Here is a 21,595-nt window from a genome sequence, read left to right on the forward strand (position 1 = left end):
TGCTTTTCTGCCGTACCAGACGGCACTCTGTTACAGAGAAAGAATATTTGACACAATATTCCCCCTTTTACACAAAAGGAGAAGAAAAAGGGATACTTAGGTTCCAGGCGCTCTAGTGTCGGAAGCCTAAGTGCCAGCACTGGAAGACAGCGCGAAGTAGAGCTGTAGCTTTAGAAATGTCGGAAACTGGGTTGTTGCTTTCCAGGGACTCTCAACAGGTTGACTTTGCAGAAGCGTTGCAGATGGAAATGACGTCTATTCCATTCATTCTTTTTGTAAAGGCTTCTCCATGCAAGCAGCCCTGCTTTCTGCACAGTCGCAGATGTTGATAGCCTTTATGTATGCCGCTTGGATCATGGGAAAACATCTACAAAAAAGACTGCGTTTCTAAATGTTACCATTATGTACCATATAGGAAAAGCACAGCACCGACTTTATTTTCTTAATCCTACATCATACTGGTATATAAACAGATTAGCACATTGTTCAGTGTAAGGGGTCTTACCTAAGATGCTTTTAATGAGAACCGAAAATCCAGAATTCCTTGGTCTTTAGTTACAGCTTTATTTTAATAAAAATTGGTATTTAATATTTCAGAGTACATTAGATAAAACTCTATCGATATCTGACAGATGACATAGGTCATCACTAATGTTTTGGGGAAAACAACCATGAATCTGTGGCATAAACGGTTCTTTCTAGTAAAGAGAAGAGGGCATGGAGATGCAACGTTTTTAAGGCTGTATTACGCCATGTTATGCAGATGCACCACAGGTGAGTATTTGCGTGTTTATTTACTTATGAGTAGCTGCTGTGAGTTCCCCCGGAGGAAAGCTGCGGCTGCCGGATTTACCCTGGTGCGTCCCCCGTCTTTGGTGGGTACAGGATTACAGCCCCGACCCCCGGGCCGCTCCCCCCCCGCCTTTACACCCGCCGCCCGCGACTGCCCCAAACCCGAAGGTAAGATGACGCCAGGCGGTCTCAGCCAATCCCCGCGCCGGGAGCTGGGTAGGGGCGGAGGCAGGGCCCGCCCTCCTTAGTCGTGCGGCCGCGCTCGCCCTCGATGCTTTCGGTCCCTCTGCTGGTGCCGTAGGGAGCAGCCTGGCGCCTGCAGCCCCGCGTGGCGGCCGGCTGCCGCCCGCCCCCCCGGCTGCCGCCATGGATTACCGGGCGGTGGCGATGAGCCAGGCCGTGCCCGGGCAGTTTGACGATGCGGAGAGCTCCGACGGGTAGGAGGCAGCGAGAGCGTGGGCCGCTCGGGAGGGCCGGGCCTCTGTGAAGCGAGGCCGGGCGTGCCTGGGGGTGAGGTGGTGGTGTGTGGGGCCGCCGTTCCTGCAGGCCCCGTCAGAGTCGCCGGTGCCGGGGGGGTGGTTCGGGCGCGTCTGTCCCCAGGCGCGGCCGGCAAACAGTAACGAGCGGGGAGGGGAGCAGTCCTGCGGGTCTCCCGGCAGCGGGCATGCCGGCTTACAAACCGCGGGGGCAGGGCGGGTGAGGGGAGGCCGTGCGCGCTTCCTCGGCTCTGCTTTTCAGCTCCTTGTCACCGCTGCTTCTCCGCTAGAACGGGCAGCCCACCTCAGCCCGCCTGCCGACCCGCGGTGGTCGAAACCGCGTGAGGGAACGGTGGGTTGCTGAGGACGGCTGATCGCTTTGATTAGTTTTGGAATCAAACCGCGTTTTCTGTTGCGTTGAAAGTCTGGAGCCTTTTGTATTTAGTGGGGAGTGAATAAAGAATGGTCTTGTGTTACGGGTTGAAGCCGTTTTCTTTCTAGTTTGCTGTTCATGTCATTAAATGTCAAATGCCGACAGAATCTGCTTTGAGACGTACTTGTTCTGGCAGAAAAATGTGACGTGCTACAGATGTTAAGGTATAAGTAAGTCTAAAGGGTTCATTTCTCCCACAAATTCTTTTTTAGGCCTAACTTTTTTTCACATAGGTTGTGCTGGTGTCCTGAGTTACCAGCAGGTTGGCTGTCTGCCTCCGATGAGACCGTGCGTGATACCTTGTGGCAGCAAGCAGAGTGGTTCGTCTCTGGCGAAGGAGCCAACTGGCCTGATCTAGTGTGTTCATCTGGTGGGAGGCAGAGGGATTCAAATATGTGTAACTGCAGAACAAGTTAGAAGGCAGCAGCGGTGTGGTGAAGATAGTTTAAATGTAGTCTATCCTTTAAAGGCAGTGAAATCCTCGTACATGTTTGCTTAAAGACAGGCGAAGTGAGAAACATCTTGCGGAGAGCTAACCTTGGGAAATCATTTGTTGGGATAAATGTATTGGGTTTTGATGACTGTAATAAACATTTGTAGTTATATAAACATCTGTATTTGTTTGAAGTGAATTTACACAAGACACAGAAACAGCTAAAGAAGGTGAGGTCACTGAGAACTGCCAGTCTTGCATGTGCAAAGGAGTTAACACTGAGGAAGGAGATGGTGATGATGATGACAATGATGATGAAGAGGAAGATGAAGACTGGGACTGGGATGATGAGGTGGGAAGACTCATGAAACGCCACAATGCTGCTGGTGGATGCAATCCACAGGTACGTTAAAGGCTAGTTTGAGAGCATCGAGGGTGCCCAAGAGCAAAATTGACCTAACCTGAAGGTTTTGTTCTTCGTAAGTATTATGTTGACCATAGATGCAAACAAAAATTTTTTCCTGGAGAGAATCCCCTTCCTTTGAGTCTGTTCCTCTGCAATGCCATGTGTGTATGTATGTTGTAGCCAGAGCTCTGCTCCATTTCCATGTCTCAAACTGTATCGCTGGATTCTCTTTCACTGCAGTTTTCCTTCTGTTCCTTACCTTTCTTTGCCCACCCCAGTCTCCACTGATGCTACTTACTTTCTGGTATTTGTCCTCTGTTTTTGAACATCTTCCTCATCCTTTCTGTTTAATTTTAAGATCATGCCTGCTTGTCACACCCAGGGTGAAATATTATGTTATGTTTTGGACTAATAGTGAAGGAGGCAAAAGAAAGCATAAGAGATGGAGGGAGGTGCTAGAAGTGCTCTAGTTAGTTTAGAGTGTATGCTGTTGGCATTGTGCAGAGTGAAAAGCACATGTGATGTGAGAACAAGCGTCCTTCTTGCCCTCAACTTGGACACTGGAGGTTCAAAACCTTTTTTTCTTATACCAACATAACACAATAGTTGAGATTAGAGTGGTATGGCATATCATATCTGACTCACAGCACTTGTCCTGGATGATTTATTCTTGCCTTTAGAGTTACTGTTCAGTGTTGGTGAAATCGTGTTCAGATATTGTGTTTGGGGAAGACCACCTGTAAGAAAAGACAGCATCTTGGAAATTTTTTTCTGTTCACTACCTTCTCATTTTTTTCCTCTCATTTTTCTCCTTGTTTCTGTCTGCTGTTTCCCTTCCTTTTACAGATAGAAAAAGTGTTAATATGAGAGACTTACAGCTCAATTCCCAGACCAAAAATAAGCCTGAATGGTGGCACTTCTTGGAATTTTAACTGATGTGTCACCTATATTTTCTCGAATTAAGTAAAATCTGGTATTAATCCATATCCCTTTCCTCACCCTTTCTGGTTTTCTTTTTATAGCTCAAGTGCCTATGCCTAGAGCTAACTTTTCCAATCATATTGTCTGTATTTCAAAAGGCTATTTAGTGAAGGCAACTTATATTAACAAATCCTTTGTTTCAGGCAAATAGACAGACCTCTAGTTGCTATTCAGCCAAAATGTCTACCCCTACAGACAAGGCTTTAAGGAAATTTGAACATAAAATTAATTTAGGTGAGTATAATTGGTATCTGTTTTCATAAAAGACAATACAATCTGTGACATTCTCAGACTAACTCTGCTTACTTTAAGCCAGAAATCACTGGAATGGCAGTTAACTCTTGTCAGACAGATTAAAAAATGGCCTTTGTGTACTTGAAGTTGCCTTTAGTCTCCATTAACCAGCTGTCATACCCCTTTCTCTCCCCCTTCAGAGCCACAGGGCTGTTCTGTTGGGTATTTCTTGTTTGTTTTCTTCCCATTGACTTCTCCAGACCACATAAAATTAAAGTTGTTTTTCCCTAACTTTTCTGTAGAAGGGCAAGCTGTTCGGCTGGAGGGAGCGTATGAACTTTCTGTTGTGATGATGCTGGTCATTCTCAAAGCTGCTACCACAGCTAAATTTTCTAGATGATTGCAGTCCCCTGTAGTATCAGGGTGGTACATTATGCAACAGTTACCTCACAGGGGTAGAGTTTCTGTGATAAGTGAAGTGGCTGCCTTAGCCAGTGTAGTTTGTGTTTATCATGTGGTGGAAACAGCTGCTCAGCTCAGCCTGTTAGTACTAGAGATAGCTGTGATTGGGGCCTATTGACAGGGTAGTCAACAGAGCAGTTGTTTCCTTTATAAAGGAGGTGGTTCTAAAATGAACACTCGAAAGAGTGGTGCTGCTGTATGTAGCCAAATACAGCAGCTTTTATAGACTTAGCAATTAATCAAACACCACTTTAAATACGTCATGGGGAAAGAATCCTGGAGGCTGTTGCTTATTCTGTTCAGAAAAGTACCATTCGATTGTGGTAAAAGAAGGGTGGACAAATTTAATGGTGAAATGTTATCCAAAAGGCATTACTTCTGGGAGGCATTACATTTCCAAATCTCTGGGACTGTCTCATTCATCTGTGTTGTTACTTTATAGTCCTACTTTGAAATGTAGACAGAGCGGAGAGCTAGGTTAATTCTGGTACATAGCTAAGCTTCTGTGCTTGTTAGAGAGCTCTGCCTGTGTTCGAACGCTGTTACAGCGTATTAGCTAACAGCAGAGTTGCAGGGGCAATTCTGAATGCGGGAAACTTCTTTGAGTTTTGTTGTTGTTTTTCTTCATTTCTTGTTATGTGTTTTTCAGATAAGCTAAATTTTGATGACTCAGTTATAAACAGAGTCACAGAAAAATCTAGGCAGAAGGAAGCAGACATGTGAGTATTGCTTGTAGTTCTATTTTCATTTAAATAATTTGAACCCAGAAGAGTAGTTCTTATTTCCTAGTGTGATCCTGAGTTTTGAATAAATTTATTAAGAAAAACAAGATTTGTAAGTAGGCTGTATGCAGTTTGCCTTTTGGTCTTTTTTGTTTCCGTATCAGTTGCCTAAATCATTCCAAAGTTTTGATTCTTCTGTCACTGGTAGCACCTCATGTACTGGTGTAATAAGACAGAAGTGATGGGTGTCATTCCACTAGAAAAGACTATTTTATCTTTGATACTCTTTTTTTCTAAACAGAGGTCCTTAAGCAGTTGGGCTAAAAAGGTATTGGAAGCTTTTTGAAGGTTCCTCCTGATAATTTGGTGAGGGAAAGGTAGTACTTTTTAATTTTATTTTTTTTTAAGCCTGCAGCTTATAGCCCTAAGCTGTTAAGACAGATACCATTTTCTCCTGAATGAACATTATTCAGTGGAGGCAAGAAGATACCTATAAAAGGTGAAGGGCACTGATGTTTATGGGTTGTTTTGGTTTTTTTGTTTGTTTTTCCCCTGTCTGCAGGAGAAACCTTTGCTTTTTTATGAACTTGAAAGGCTTACTACTTGAGGCTGTCATCTTATCTTTGGTACAGAATGTCATGTTTTACTCTGTCAAAGTACTGAGCCCATATGCGGGATTGTATCATTTTATTTTCACTTCTGCTAGGTACCGAGTCAAAGACAAGTCAGACAGAGCAACAGTAGAACAGGTAAGTCCTTAATTCATCAAATTTCTCTTTCAACCAGAACAAATAATGTGGAATTTTGGAATCAATGATAAAACAGGCACTGTAGGAACAGAGTTTTGCCTTGGAATTCTGTTTCCCTTGTTATCCTGAAGAGGCCTGTTGTTTCTTGTATGAAGGTTGTACCTGCTTCCATAAACATTTTGGAGCTCATTTTTGTGCTCAACATTGTGATTTGATCATATACGCAATGCAGAATTCTATCTAAAGCTTTTATTAAATTCCAAAGAACAATAAAAAAATACTGGGTTTGGTTTTTTTCTTTTTTCTTCTTTTCTTTAGCAAGACTGAACTATTACTGGCCCAAGGCCACATAGCTGCTCTATTTCAGTTATGATAGCTGCATCTCAAGAGAAACCTTATTTTAACACATTTAGTGCAACTGTAGGTGGGAAATCATTCTCTTATGTCTCTTCTAGAGCAACCTCAAGGACATATGCTTAGCTTAAAAAAAAAAAAAGTAATCATGTTGAGCGACAAAGTGAAGTATCATTCTAGAATCGTGGCAAAATTCTGAGTGTTTTGGATTATCACTTCATCCTTTAAGAATAGTACGATACCGTGGGTCCTTTAATATGCTGCTAAGACTGGACTGTATTATTAGGTTTTGTCATCTTCAAAGACAGCAATTGTGTTGACTTTTCTGCATTGAATTTGAGGTGTTGGATCCAAGGACCCGAATGATTCTGTTCAAGATGCTAACTAGAGGTGTCATATCAGAAATCAATGGCTGTATCAGCACAGGGAAAGAAGTAAGTTACAAATGACTCAATAGTCTTTTTCTCAGCAATTTACGTGGAAGCTTATGGTGCTCAGAAGATGTATTGAGATTCTTGGGTTTAGTACTACTTTTTGTGCGTGTGTTGCTTGATGGGTAAGAAGTTATCTTAAGATAAAATGCAATTTATGTTAAAGGAAACAAGTTTTCCCAAGTATGAAAGATTTCTCAGAATACTTAAATGTTATCTTAAATTTCTGGATATTGTTAGTTGTATGTTACAACTGATTTTTTTTGAAAGGGTATGTGTAGACATAATATTAAACAATGCCTGAAAAAACATACAATCCCAGGTAATTCTTTCTTCATGCGAGACTCTTGCATGCAGATCAGACCAGCTCCACATGTCAGCAGACATGGGAGTATCTAAATGGTGTAACAAACTTGTTTAAAATACTATTAAACCTTCATTGCTTTTACAAAACTAGCATGTTTGTGTGCTGTTTTTATCAAGTAATATTGCAGATAATTAAAACCAGACCACAAACTTCCAAGTAAACTAATAAATCAGTTTTAGAATGCCTGTTCCCTAAGCTGATCTAGTTCTCTTCCAAGTCCTTGGATGCTGATTAAAGGCATGCTTCCACCCTTTGTAGAGGTGGAATATCAACATGAGATATTTGGGCTATGCTTTAAGGGCCTAAATAGTGCACAGGCTCAAACTAACCCTTCTCACAAGGGCTTGTTTCAGTGTCCAAAATGTGGGTGAGACAGTTTTCTTGTGCGTTGTTGGTTTTGTCCTAGGTGCATTGTCACACCCTTACCCAGTCTTACGTATTTCCTGTAAGCTGCCTCTGGTAGAAAAAGAGATTACCATTGTGTGCAGTCTCACTCAGCTGGGTGCAACGTAGGGACAAAGATCTTTTCAACAGATCTTTTCCAGGTGTCAAGAAGAGAGAAGGTTACGTTGGTTTTCTTTAATGTTGTTTCTTCCCTTTGTAATCTGATAGGCTAACGTGTATCATGCCAGTACTGCGAGTGGAGAGAACAGAGCAATAAAGATTTATAAAACCTCTATTCTGATGTTTAAAGATCGGGATAAATATGTGAGTGGTGAATTCAGGTGAGTGTTACTTCTGCCTGGTTTTACAGGGGAAGAGGAGTCGTTTGAAAGGTGGTAAAATCACTGGTGCTAATACTGCATTGATTGGCTAAGAGTCCCTGTTGTCTTTTATTTCTGTATTTAAAGATTTCGTCATGGATATTGTAAAGGCAACCCAAGAAAAATGGTGAAGACATGGGCTGAAAAAGAAATGAGGAACTTAATAAGGTGATTCTTCCAGTTTTTATTTCAGTATGCAAATTGTATAAAGTATAAACTGAAACTTTATAGGAGGTACTCTCGTATTGCTAGACTGTGGCTGTCACTACCTTTTAAGGTCTCTGGAAAGTGTCTTAAGCTTCCCTGTGGGGGAGAGAAGAAAGGGAAAGGAGGAATAAAGATATTCCTTTGTCTTGCTGCTCATGCTTTAAGCTCTTCAATGTCTGAACTCTGTCTGACGTGACTGAAAAGCGAGGAAAAGCTAGAAATAGCCGCTGCTGAGTAACAGCGTGCTGTGTGGTATAGGTTAATCTAGGATTAACCTGAACTATGTAAAGATTTTTTTGTGTGTGTGTGACACAGGAATGCTTAGAGAAGGGACAGCACCAGAATGGTTGTGGCTTTTTGTATTCGTTTCCTAGCTGTTCTTCACAAGTGAGAGTTTCCTGAGCAGAGGAGCTCTTATTGCATGTTATGTTTAAAGCAACAGAGCTCCTATAGGCACTAGCGGAATGCAAATAGCAGAGTTTGGTTTTATTTTTTGTGGCTTTGTTCCTGTGTTACAGGTTGAATACAGCCCGGATACCTTGCCCAGAGCCAATTATGCTTAGAAGTCATGTGCTTCTCATGGGCTTTATTGGTAAAGGTGATAGGTAAGTATCGTTAGAAAATCGATTTTTTTTTTTTATATTAGTAGCTTTCCACAAAGGTTTATTAAAAACAAACCAACACTCTGAATTTACCTACTGTTTCTTTTGGCCTGTAAAATTAACATGTTGCTCTTACATGTGCACATGACCTGTAGAATACCCAGACATTTGCCAGCTACTACTGCAGACAATCTGCTTGATTCTGAAGCCTCAGTTGTGTGCAAAATGAATTTGTAAAGTGGCTTAACCAGAGATTAAGGCTGGAAAGGCTTGCTAATCATACATGAAGATAGCTCATTGTTTTGTAGTACAAACGTTAATGTGGCATGGTCCAAATTAGCTCAGGTTGGAAACAGAGCTCCAGTATCTTTGGCAGGCATATACCAAACTTTGTGGCCCTTCACCCTGGCTCCATGCACTTAGCTGCTCATGCTGACTTGCTTGGCACACTTAGTGATCAGTACAGCAATTAAAGCATTTGCAGCTTGTATGAAGAAGGAAGAAAGTATTCACTTTCTGTTATTTGTGTTGTAATTTTAAGGCCTGCTCCTCTGCTGAAGAACGCCCAGTTATCTGACTCCAAAGTCCGGGAGCTGTACCTGCAAGTCATCCAGTACATGAGAAGGATGTACCAAGATGCCAGACTTGTTCATGCAGATCTCAGTGAATTTAATATGCTGTATGTTTTTAAACTTTGCTCTGAATTGTGACACCTAAAACGTATGCATTGGCAACCTCTATGTGAGAGTACTAATCTATCTTTAAGGGAGGGTGGGGTCCTTTTTGTGACTGGGTTTTGTAACTTAGGTAATTAATTATGTAGCTTTTAACCCAGATCTTGGCTTTCTGTGTTAAAAAAACAAACAACAACAACCAAAAACCAAAAAAACCCAAGCAAACAAACAAAAAAAAACCCCACAAAAAACCCAGAACAAAACCCCCTCACAAACAAACCTATTAACTAGAGAAAAAATTAATAAAGTATCTTTTTTTTTTCCTGTTTCTCCTCCCACCTATAACACTGCTTTTTGTGTTCATGAGAAGACTATTTCTTTGAAATTTAAGAATGGAGCTTGTGTAGAGGCAGGGAAGGATTGACCCAAAAAAGCCACTCTGGCCCTAATATGTGAGATGTATGCTAGAGAAATATGTTAAGATTGCTTGCTGGTTCTTAAGTTTGAAGCAGACATTGCTCCCTGCCCCTGAATAATCTGCTATATAGCAGTGGTGGAGTTGGTGCAGTGCTCTATGTGTTTTTGCAGGTACCACAGTGGGGACGCATACATCATTGATGTGTCTCAGGCCGTGGAGCATGACCACCCGCATGCGTTGGAGTTCCTGCGAAAGGATTGTGCCAACATTAATGGTGAGTGGGCTGCACTTAAACTCTTGTTCTGATAACTGATTTCTTTAGGAAGGTGAACTGTATTCATGTATGTTTTTTCAGGTATAAGTGACTGTGGAAGCTGTCAAACTTAGGTTAAAATACTCCCTCCCCTAGGTTCCCATGATTTTCTCAGGGAGCAGTGTACTGTGCTGAGCTCAGAAGACCGTAGCCTGTTTTGCTAGAAATCACCCGGCCAAAATGAGTTCACTTAGCTGAATGTCAGATTTACAATCGATCTGAGATCAGTCCCAGTCTGCAGTAGCACCCACCCCAATCTTAACTTCCCTTACTTAGAACACTGTGCAGACATACTGATTTTTTTCCTTCTGTGAGTGGAATCTGCATCTGGAATTCCTCAGCTGGCAGTAAGTTACTGTGTGTTATGAAGTTCCTTGCACTTACTTGTCTAGGTCAGGTGAGAGGACTGAGGCATAGAGTAATTTGAGATGTTATCACTTGTCATAGTATTTTGATAAACGAGGTACCTTTTATGGTATTTTTCTCTTGAAATTTGGTCTTCATGTGTGAGTATGCATGTTATGTAACAGATACACACCTCCTGGTAGGATGTGTTTCTCCCTGAGGACAAGAAATCTGTCATTGCAGGCTGCTTTTGTCCTCCCCTCCCCTTTTCTTTTTTTCCAAGTTGACTTTTTTATGATTTTTACAGACATTCTTGAAAGTCCTCAGTGTTTTTCACTGCTGTTTTTCAGTACAGAAGTGCAGCCTCCCAATTTGGTTATACTTGATTCAAGAAACCAATTCTGAGTGTAGTATTGAGGAAAATTCTAATATGTTAATGTGCCTTCCCTTTTAGGTGAATCGTAATGAGGCTGTACTGTGTTTCAGTTGATACTTCTGTTTCTCTTTGACAAAAGTTTGAGATCTCCATTCCTTATTCTTTGAAATATATTTTTCATATTAATCATTGCAAATACTACACCTCTCTTAAATTTTTTACTTCTTAGCAGCTACTCCATTAAGTCTGGCTCCTGCTGAAATTCATTTGGCTTTTATGTTTATCCAGTTATTCTCCTTTCAGTATTTGTTGCATCTGGAAGATGAACAGTTTTATTTCAGATGGCCAAGAGTCATCTGATAACTAAACGCAGTATGATGCAGTATGTGCTGCTGAGACTTTCCCAAGTCATCAGGGCCATTGGCTTGCTGTAACTGTCACTTTAACATCACAGCTACATATGTTACCTGTAAGTACTTAAGGTTTTTGTCTCTGCCCTTGTTTCCTGGTAGACTTCTTCCAGAAGCACAATGTTGCAGTGATGACTGTGAGAGAGCTGTTTGAGTTTATTACTGATCCTTCTATCACAAGTGAGAATATTGATGACTATCTGTCTAAGGTAAGACCTCATGGCCTTGTTGCTTACGTAGGAAGACTTGAACAATAAAATCAGATCTAGTTCAAGCTGCTTCATCTCACTTATTCTACATCCTGCTATGAAAGGAAGCTGGTACATGACATCATGTTATGCTAGTGCTTCTAAAATGCATACAGGTCTTTTCCATTTATACCATTATAGGATGACAACACTTTTGTTCTATGTTTTCTCAAGAAGTCTAGTCCTGAAAACTCAAATGTCTGTTTCAGGTGCTGCTAAACCTAGGATGCTTTAAATGAGTTCTTTCTGGCAAGGAGAAGCTCTGCAGAAATATAACTATGCCTGTATAGAGAATGGGGTTAAGAATGCAGATTTGAGCAGGGTGGGCTGAGGGGGGAAGGTAATGACTCAGGGCAGTGTTACTCCAAGGTACAAGGTCTTGCAAGCCAAATACAGCGACTGGCAGAACATGTTGATTCTAGGAGGAGGTAAGCTTATTCAGTACTGCTAGCAGCACCCATATATTTCATCTGTAGCTGCCAGTCCTCTGCTCCCAGTTAGATATTCCTTTAAAAAGGGAGGTGGGGGGAAAGCTGTTTAACACAAGAGAAATGGGGGGGCACATGTGCCGTGCTCAGGGTGGAGATTTGATGTGTCATTCCTGTTCAAGACCATGTGGGTGTCATTCAAATACCAGTACAGCATGGGGATTTCCAGGTGTTGTGTACTTTCTGTCGTGTTGGAGACTGAATGAGACAGAGCTGTGCTACATGGTTCCCCTTACTTGTGCTCCACTGGCTTGTTCAATGTGCGTGAGAAAAGCCAGGTTCCAGGACTGTTTTTGCACTGTTAGGACGTGTAGTCATGCTGGGCCTGCCGTAATTTGGTCTGGGAGGAGCAGGAAGCATGTTTTCCCTCTAGTAATAAAGCAGATCTGCAGTTGTAAGCATGCTTCACAGAAATGTTGGTTACCATTAGGTGTCGCTGAAGGCATTGCAAAGGGAAAGCTGGAGTGTTTGAGTGACAGTACATAGTCCAGTGAGAAACACAGATGGGAATGGTTAGTTGGATTAAGTGATGCGATGCTAAAGAGTGATAACTTTGTATTGTTTTATATTTCTCTAGGCGATGGAAATAGCTTCAAAAAGAACAGAGGAGGAAAGATCCAGTCAAGATAAAGTGGATGAGGAAGTAAGTGAGGATTTTTTGTTCCTGCTATGAAATTAATATTAACCTTGCCTCTTCTAAACAATGAAAAACATTTGTTTTATTTGGTAAAATGTACAGTTGATAAACAGAACGTTGTTTGTGATACTGAGATGTCTTGAACTAGTTGAGATGTGAAGTATTAAGTTGACAGTGAAAAGGTGTTAGAAAGCTAAATACTCCATTTCCTAAGCCAGTATGTTTGCTTGTAGCTAGATCCCTTGGTGTGTCTTCCAGTTCAGTTAACAAAAAAACTGAGTGTAGAGATCTGATTATGCCACTGTTTTTGGACCAGTGATATAGAAGCAGGATATTTGGATACGTGCATTGACCAAACTGCCTGTCTAGCTCCAGTCCCAGTCTAATTCAGTTCTTCCATGTACTGTTTCTCCCTTGCTTTTACATTAATTGTAATGGACTTGAAGTGGCTTCAGAAAACTGCTAACATTCTGGAAAGGCTGGATGTAAAGATACAACAATTTCTATCTTAGTCTTATCTATCTGTTCCAGAAGAGTTTAAAAGAAAACAAAAAAGCAACTCTGTGTTGAGCAGAATTTGTATCAGTAAGAACCTATTTGTACTGGTTCATGTGGTGTTTGTCTTTGGAGTCAATATGACTTGATTTATCAGAAACTTTTTTTTTTTTTTTCTCTTGGAGCTCTGCAGGTTTTACTAACTGCTTCTGGCTCAAGCTTGGCCATGGAAAGATTTTTTTTTTTTCTTTTTTCCCCCTAATTATCCTCAGCATACAACTTCTAAACTATAGGGTCAGATGCTAGTGTTTTGTTGCAAGCCCATCTTTTGCAAATCAATTGTTCCTTTGCTTATATAAAGGTACTGACCTGTAAGAGAGATGGTTTAGTAGCACCTAAGTTCAGTTTATTTCTCTTAGACTTCTTGTGACCATAGCTAGTTTGTGTTACTTCCTTCACAAATGAGCAGAGCTGATTAAGAGCAAGTACTGTGGAAATGGGCGTCTCTGCTCTTTGCACAGCACTTAATCTAGCAGTTATGATCATAAAGTGTACTGGATTTATACTGGGATTGACCAGAAGCAAAATGCTTCTCTGTGACCTGGTAGTGACAAAAGTTTGCTAGAGGACTGTTTAAAAAACACTGCATGACAAACTTTAAGTATATTGTTGATACTACAGTTAGGTTTTACTGTACTATACTGCTGCAGGAACCTATTTTGAGTTGGACTGTAGGTTGAAGCAGGTATTATTATATAAAGAGGTTAAGTTCTAATTGCATTTTAATAGTGTTGCCTCCTGAAGGCATTGTAAACTTAACAATAAAAATGTTAGAGAAAATCCTCGGAATACAAAACCTTAGGACTCAGGTTAAGAGGAAGTTGAAAGGGTTGGAGAAGTTTGTAAGTGGCCTGGTGGGAGTCATGCTAAGGAAGGAGCCTTATTAGTCATGATGTATCAAGAATGTGTAGGTTTCATGTTAGGTCTGTTCCTGGAAAAAAAACCAAAACGCTGCGGTTCAAATGGAGTGGATGACTGCTGTGTTCATTTTGCATTTCTCTGAGCCATGAAATCCTTTGTGATTATTCTCTTAAGGATGCACAATTAGGAAGGAAGAACACCATGAAACTATATGTAAAGTAGTAAGTCTGTGTTTCCTTTCACTCTACCAGGTGTTTAAGAAGGCTTACATACCTCGAACTTTGACCGAAGTTAAAAACTATGAGAGAGATGTGGATATAATGATGAAATTGAAAGAGGAGGATATGGCGTTGAATGTTCAGCAAGATAATGTGAGTAGACATGCTGAGGCACTGCAAAAAAGAGGGAGAGAATGTTAATTCTTCTTACTGAAAACCGATAGCAACAAACAAAACCAGAAGCCTTGTTACCAAAGCGTGGAGTACCGAATCTAGTGTCATACTTTAAAATCGTCTGGTTAGTACTTATTCTAACGTTGTGGCATTTTCCTGGTTGGCTGAGGTGTAGTGTTTGGTTTTTGGTTTGGTTTTTGTTGGGGTTTTTTGAGATAATAATTTTCTCTGGGCACAAAGACTTAAAACTGATATTTTGATAACATAATTTTTTTTTCTCTCTCCCTGGGTGTAGATTCTCTACCAGACTGTAACAGGACTGAAGAAGGATTTGTCTGGTGTTCAGAAGGTGAGAGAGTCTTTTTGAAATCCTTCATTTTAGCTGTTTTCAGAAAAGCACTTCAAAGTAGTACAGAGAATGCCTTGTCTTGCAGCTGACACTGTGAAAGAAGCCTCTTGTCTGCAGAGTGACCGTTTATGTCTGGGGTGGGTCTGGCATGAGAGTGTGTCTGCACACCACATGAACTGTTTCCCTGCACTGTGGCTGCTGCTGGGTTGCTTGAGAATGAAATGATAATCCTTGCCATGGCGGGGATCTCTAAAGTTTAGAGGGAGAGAGGAGGAAAGATGTTTTCCAATTATGGAAAAAGTAATTGATTTAAATTTTGGCCTGAGTACAAGTTTTGATATGTTCGGGATAGCTTTGTTGTAGTTATTCTGTAAAGAACAACCCTGCAGCATAAGGCATAAGATAGTATGTCTTACTATATTTGAAGTACTTGACAGTGACACTTCTGTAAAGTGCATTGGATTAGAAGTTGGGTACAGATCAGTCTGTAGCAATATAATTCAAGGCAGAAGCCCTATGTGGATTCCCCCTCCTTCCTTTGTAAATGTTATTTAGCAGTGGTGTAGACTCTATTTTAAAATGGAAATATAAATATGGATGGGATCAGGCTGTGGCACAGTCTCCAGACTTGTTTAACAATAAGTGGGTTTTCCAGTGTAGATATTTGTGTTTGCAGTAAAGCCTACATACAGTGCCTCCAAGGTAGACTTGGCTATGATCCAAGTATAGTTAAAAATTGGCTTCCACATATGTTAGCAAGTCACTGTTTAACTTATGGAAATCAGTTTGGGAGTGCCAATACAACTGTACTGTGAGCCCTGACTGAAACGATTGTGTGTTGTCTGTTCTAGATTCCTTGTTCTTAGTTTGGATTAACCTACTTTTCCTTCTTTTTCTTGAGACTTATTGGTGGCTGTAGTAAAGGAGGTGGCACAAGCTTGCTCAAGGGGTTCTCTGCAGCAGATTGTTTTGTTTTTATATGTGTATATATATTGTCATTGGGCTTCTTGGTTTTGGTTTGATATAATTCTCTCTTGATATATCTTGCAGATTCCTGCACTTCTGGAAACGGTGGCAGATGAGTCAGAAACGGACTCTGATGATGATGATGGCAGCTCACAGGACTCTGATTCGGGCTGTAAAGAATTTGTACATCCCAAAGATAAACCTGCTGAAGTTAGCATGGACAAAAAGGTCAACTGGCCAGGAATTGTTTATTTTTCCCGCCTCTACCTACGTGACAGGAAAAAATCCAAACGTAGTTCTGAGTGGTTCTTGCTCTTTCCTGTCTGAAACAAGCTATGGACTTCTCTTGTTGTGGAGAATGAGAGCAGGGAAAGGGAATTTAATTATGGATGCTTTTTTGATGGTGTTTTTGTGTAGAGGAACATGTAAAATAGCTCTCTCTAGCCTAGACAAAGCTAGAAGAGAGATCTCTGCAGGGAGTTCTAAGGCCATGCAAAGCAGAATTAGTGAAGCCTGGGCAGCTCTTCAGTGCCTCTGGCTACTCTTCCAGGCTTTGGTGTTCAGGTTTGTGGTCGTGTCCCTGATTAACCCCCTTTTGCCCAGGGAACTGAGACCACTTAATCTATAAAACTGGAGACTTGGTGACAATGTTTGTACCACAGTGGCTTTTGCAGTACCATTAGTAGAGACTGGCTAGCTTTGCTGTGGGCAGGAGATGTAACGCAGTCATGCAAAGGGATTATGGTTTGGTTTTTTTGTTTTTAAGGTTTCGTTTTCCAAACTGCAGAACAAGTATGCTCTGTTCTGGTGAGGCTTTTCTGCAGAGTATCACCCATGGGTGAGAGCCTTTTGGCAGCCTTTAGGTGCTGTGCAAAAGGATGAAACTTGCCAGGCTTAAGGGGTTCAAGATTTGGGGGTTTGCTTGTCAGGCTTTTCTTCCTAGAAAAGGTAAGATAATATATTTCGTATCTGTCAAATAAAAATGCAGTGCTCTACTAGACACTTCTACCAATCTAGAGCTGCTGCCTTTCATATGTGAAACAGGGAAGTCTTGGTTGCTTATCCTTATGGATAGATTTTCATTTGGACTTCTTTTTATGGGAGTAAGATGAGGTTTTTTAGTAATTTATGTACTCAGCTGTAGGTTGAACAGCTGATGAGCAGTAATTTCTTCCACTCCCTACCCCATTGTGTTTTACAATTGAGTGTGGTCTCTTCACTGTCTGGCACAAATTACAGTGTATGGCAGTAGCGTAGCACCCTTTCTTGCTGATCCTGATGATGATCAGCTTGCTCTGAGTTACCAGCACTTACTGGATCAGTATTTTTGCATGACATATAGAAATCCATACTATAGTAGCCCTGTGGGTAGCAGAAAACCTAGATCAGGCATCCTGTTGTAATCTTCAGTGTAAACAGCATTAGTTAAGAGTGCCTCTTGTCCTTTTTCTTCAAAGGTTTCATGACACTTGGGTTTTAACTAGTTTGAATTTTGCCTTGTCATTTACCAGTGTGCAGCTCTTGGCTCCACCACCAACTTATACTTCCTTTTTCCTTTCCCCTCGCCATTCCTATTGATTTTTTCTTTTTTTATTTCTTCCTCTTGATAACCTCATTTATGTGGTGTATTCATTAACTTGTTGATGTAACGATTGACCTGCTCAAAATCTCTCATTCCTTCTGGCTTTAAATGAATGGTGTTTGATTCTTTATAGGAAAGGAAAAAGATGGTTAAAGAAGCCCAAAGAGAGAAGAGAAAAACCAAAATCCCAAAGCATGTGAAGAAGCGGAAAGAAAAGACTGCAAAAATGAAGAAAGGCAAATAAAATCAGCTTTGGCTTAGAGAAAGGGATGGTTTTTGTGGGTTATTTAGTCATCTTTTTTCTTATCTTAAAATTAAAAGTCCTTTATTTATATACAGCGGTATTAACTGTAAGGGTGGTTTTGTTAATAACATGGTGTAATTATTTGAACAGATCATATGTCATGGGTTTCTCAGTAGGAGACAATGAGTTTAACACTTGTGCATGTTAAAATCCTTTATCTGTGCAGGTTTAAACTGTTGTTAAACTTGCATTGATTTGTTCCTGGGGTCTTGCTTCCCTGTCTCATGCTGCATACAAGCTAGTTTGGTTTGTTCCAGAGTGGTGATTTGATTCAAACAAGTTCTGGGAGGAGGAGGAATGGCGATTCAAAGGCCCATGCCTTCGTCACAGTATGGACACAAATTGAGCTGGCTGTCACGGTCACCCATGGATAACCCTGCAGGCATTGTGCCTTTGCCTCCCGGTGCTTGCGTCACCTTTTGACGTGTTCTTACGGAAAGCTGAATTTCATGATGTGGGAGGCAGCTGTCCTTGTTACCCAGTGCCCTTCTGAAATAATCAGACAGGTGTACCCAAACAGACCAAAGCTGAGTTTTATTTTTTTGTTTTGCTTGGATCCCAACATAGGGCACTGTCGCTCTTAAGAGTGTTATGAACCAGCTGTTTTGTAAGCCAGTCATATGATTATTTGCTGTCAACATTAATCCTGTGTGTTTGAATCCAAGGCTGTGTAAAGGCTTGTGGCAGGACCTCTCTAGCATGGCTCAGTGTTGCCAGTGTGTGTTGTGCGAAGGTGCCCCAGCTCTTCATTGGGGAGAAGTTGGCAGAGCTCAACCTGTAAGTGACCCGCTTGGGCTGGGGCCAGAGGTGCTGTACTGAAGACAGACCACCACCTCTCTTGGCCGCTGCTGCGGCCACTGAGACTGACAAGTCTTGGGAGAGGTGTCCTCCTCATGCTGTAGCACATCGGCTGTCTTTTCCCACTGCCTGCACTTTCAGAACTCCTTGTGTCAGCACAGAGAAAGGTTGTGATTCCACTAAATGTCTTGGTATGTTCTCCCACATGAGGGGTGGAGTTGATGCCCTGGGGATTTATGCTTACAGGACATACATCTTCTGATGACAGAGGCAGCTTTTATCCATCGATGGATATCCAACAGTGATGGGTTAGCCAGGGGCAGGGCAAAGCTTTCTTTTCACTGCTCTTCACCTCCCACAACCAAAAGAGACGTGATGTTGGCCAATTGCGCACAAGGTTGCACTCCTCAGTTTGACCTTCACAACCTTTTGGTGCCTCTGGCCAGAAATCTGGCAAGCGAGGGACTGGTCAATGCTTCCAGAGCACGTGCTCTCTCTCTGCTCCCTTTCTCCCCATCTGTACAGGGTTGACAGCACTCTTGTGAACAGTATGGATGTAAGTGTAGACAGTATTGCTGGAGCATGTTGGGAAGCAAGACTGGTATTTCCTCAGCAAGTGGAGATGTTTGTTGGGAAACAGATGAAATACCTGTTTTGGAAAATGGCATTACATCAGGTGCAAGAAAGAGGGCAGCATTCTACTTGGTAGTGAACAGAGGAGGAGGTGCAAGACCTACATCCATAGGTGAGGGAGTACCGTTGGTGGCCATTTGCCTTAATACCAAAGGTGGGATTGCTGCTGGATGTATGGACGTGTTATTTCCTGCTTTTCCTGCCATTGTGGGCAGCTCACGTAGTGGCATAATCAGGTGGCCTTGGCGATGGCTGTGCTGAGCATGACTGGTTGTGTTCATAGGTGCAGTGACTAAAACAGTAACAGCTTTGTGCACTTTGCCCTTGAAATCTCATTGCATCAGGGAGTCTTCCTGCTGACTGACAAGGCTACGTTGTCTGCATCTGCCGTAGCAGTTGTGGTTCATGAAGGTGTGTGCACCACAAAGTGTGTGCAGGGACTAGGGGTTGGGGGGGATCATGTCCAAGCTGTTGCCCTCCTCCAGCAACAGGTTGTGCTTTGGGCAGACCCCTGCGTCTTTGGTGGAGTGGGCTAAGCATAAATTAATCTGTAAGAAGCTGTGGTGCTTTAACTTCGTGTAGCTGAGCAGTGGATGACTCCACCAGGAAACTGGTCCGTGGCTGATCAGTGTGAGCCAGGGGTTGTCAGACACAAGAGAACAACCTTCTTTTTGTTGGTGCTGGGTGCTCCGAGGACAAGGATAGATGCCAGTTCTTGGCAAAGAGCCTGGAAGCCCCAGAGCCAGAGTGTGTCTCCTGCTGGGGCGCTTTACCTCCTTTGCCTGAGGAGACACTTCAGAGGAGAAAGGAGACTGCTATCCTCTGTGCTTGAGGGAAGAGGAAGCATCTCCGCCCACGTAAACTTGTCTTCCCTCCGGGTCGTGTACCGCAGCCTGATCAAGTTTGCCTAGCTTCAACCATCCTGTAGCATGAAGGTGGTCCTGAATCAGTCATTTAGGATTGGAGCCTTGCTCACAGTGATGTGCAGCAGGACTGTCTGTGCAGGCTGTGCAAAGCATGAGCTATCTGCCTCAGGTGTTCTCTCTAGGGCATGTTTATGTAGTCTGGGTGTTTGCAGAGCACCTGAGGTGAAGCATGCCAGAGAAGCCTGTGTTGTGTGAGTGCAGATGGCCTGGGGATAGCTGTTGCAGCTGGGTATGTGCTTGTCCAGGTGGGCTGTGAGTGCAGTTCCCATGTCTTGCCCATTGCAGGCTTGAGATGTATAGACGTGAGGCAGTCCACAGCAGCGGGGTGGACCAGGAGCTCTTTGGGCCAGGACCATGAGATGAGCTATCTTTCTGGTGATCCCTGAAGCAAGAGAATGGCCGTTAAGAAATGTAAGACACAACTACCAAAAGGCACCAGTGTGGTGGGGATGGGATGGGATGACTTTGTATCCTGTGCTAGAGGAGAAGCTTTGAAGTAGCACAGATACTCAGTTATGCTGTGTTGGTATTGCTGTATGATGAGGTAGGGTCTTTCTCCCCTCCAGAGATTAGGATCTGACAAGGCCTACTTACTTTGCCTTAGCAGCACGTTTATGGTGTGTCCTGCTGCTGGCAGCCGTGCAGACAGAGTAGCGTTGCCAGGGCAGGAATGCCAGCACCTTGTGTGAGAAGAACTGGGACATAAACAGTTCGACGTAATGTTTCCCCTTTATCTTCCAATACTCTTCCCCCTCGTCCCTCCTCTCCCCAAATTGCACTTACTGGTAGGGCTTTGGAGTCTGGGCTATTGCAAGTGTCTCTGTTATGGAGCTCAGCTGGTAACATGCAGGACAAGTGAACAGACCCTGGAGAGGTGGGCTGTGGGGTGCCCGGTGGGCTGTGACTCCCTGAGAGGTTACTGCAGCAGTGAGGCTGAATGGTGGGGGTGTGAGTACCTACTCCTAAGACAGAATTCCCTTCTGTTGACTGCAAACCTGTTCTTCCTCTGCTCTGCTGCTCCCTGGGTGTTCCAGTGTCAAAGTGGAGCACCTAGATTATTACTATTTTTTCCCCACCTTTTGAACGAGAAAATCTGTACTGAGGTTGTGGGATAAACTCAAATGCTTTGTCATGGTGGCTTTGGGAATGTTTCTGCAAGCAAGGCTTTTTATATTATCTGACGTGTTTTTCGAAGCACAGATGTTATGGTATATGTCTTCTCTGAAAATGGATTTGAGTCCAATTGTCTCCGGCAATCCGTATGAATTTTTACAGCTGCAAAAGCATAGTTAACTGTCTGCTGCTTTAATACTCCTTTCTGGCTCAAGTAGAACACTAAACATCTGAAATACCAGTTGTGAAATCAAAGCCCCTATAGGTAAAATTTTCAGTTGGAAAATAATGTTATATTTTAATTTAAGGAGCATATAGGTTTCAAGCTGAAGACAAAATGTGTTTGACGAAATCTTAAAACTTAACGTGCTGCCTGTAGCTCCGGTCTCTGCATCACCAAGCTGGCACAGGGAAAAGCGTAGCCGATGCCATCCATGGATGGAGCAGCTGCCTTCTGAGGAGGGACTGAAAAAGACTGAGTGAGACTCCTCCATTTGGAGAGGAGAAAGCAAAGCGGTGAGAGGAGAGAGGTTTAAGAAATCATGAAAACAGCGGACAAAGTGAATGTAGAAGTGCTCTTCACCAAACCCTGAAAATAGTGGAGCTAAGGGGAACTAGCTTAAACTAGTGGAGGATTGGTTTAAAACAGGCAGGAGAAAGCGCTTTGCATGGAGGGCAGGCTGTGGTGGGTTGCAGCAAAGTGCTGCTTGTGGTGTTTGCACTGGTGCAGGTAAGCATGGGCCAAAAATTAGCCATCTAATCTCAGGCGCTGTTATTTTTTTAATTATTACTAT

At 42.5% G+C, this 21,595-nt stretch overlaps 1 protein-coding gene across 2 annotated transcripts; it reads left to right on the forward strand.

Annotated features, from left to right (window-relative positions):
* The first annotated feature begins 1,022 nt into the window (after window positions 1–1,022).
* On the forward strand, window positions 1,023–17,361 carry RIOK1 (RIO kinase 1). Of its 2 annotated transcripts, none has more exons than XM_075744985.1 (17): window positions 1,023–1,229; window positions 2,330–2,537; window positions 3,665–3,755; window positions 4,867–4,936; window positions 5,646–5,688; window positions 6,384–6,476; window positions 7,453–7,565; window positions 7,692–7,772; window positions 8,330–8,416; window positions 8,955–9,092; window positions 9,676–9,779; window positions 11,052–11,158; window positions 12,263–12,328; window positions 13,990–14,109; window positions 14,426–14,479; window positions 15,530–15,673; window positions 17,161–17,361. In XM_075744985.1, exons 1-17 carry the CDS (start codon window positions 1,159–1,161, stop codon window positions 17,269–17,271), a joined length of 1,701 nt encoding a protein of 566 aa, XP_075601100.1. In that variant the 5' UTR covers window positions 1,023–1,158; the 3' UTR covers window positions 17,272–17,361. The 2 variants fall into 2 exon arrangements, with proteins under 2 accessions (XP_075601100.1, XP_075601101.1); XM_075744986.1 differs by lacking the exon at window positions 1,023–1,229 and adding an exon at window positions 1,753–1,871.
* The last annotated feature ends 4,234 nt before the right edge of the window (window positions 17,362–21,595 follow it).

This window comes from Balearica regulorum, chromosome 2, assembly GCF_011004875.1.
Source record: "Balearica regulorum gibbericeps isolate bBalReg1 chromosome 2, bBalReg1.pri, whole genome shotgun sequence".
NCBI lineage: Eukaryota > Metazoa > Chordata > Aves > Gruiformes > Gruidae > Balearica > Balearica regulorum.

Excerpts from the sequence above, each read along its gene's own strand:
- RIOK1 (XM_075744985.1), top strand. The coding sequence starts at position 1,159 with ATGGATTACCGGGCGGTGGCGATGAGCCAGGCCGTGCCCGGGCAGTTT. Across the intron at positions 6,477-7,452 it reads GTATCAGCACAGGGAAAGAA|GCTAACGTGTATCATGCCAG; the intron begins GTAAGTTACAAA and ends GTAATCTGATAG. Across the intron at positions 7,773-8,329 it reads GAAATGAGGAACTTAATAAG|GTTGAATACAGCCCGGATAC; the intron begins GTGATTCTTCCA and ends CCTGTGTTACAG.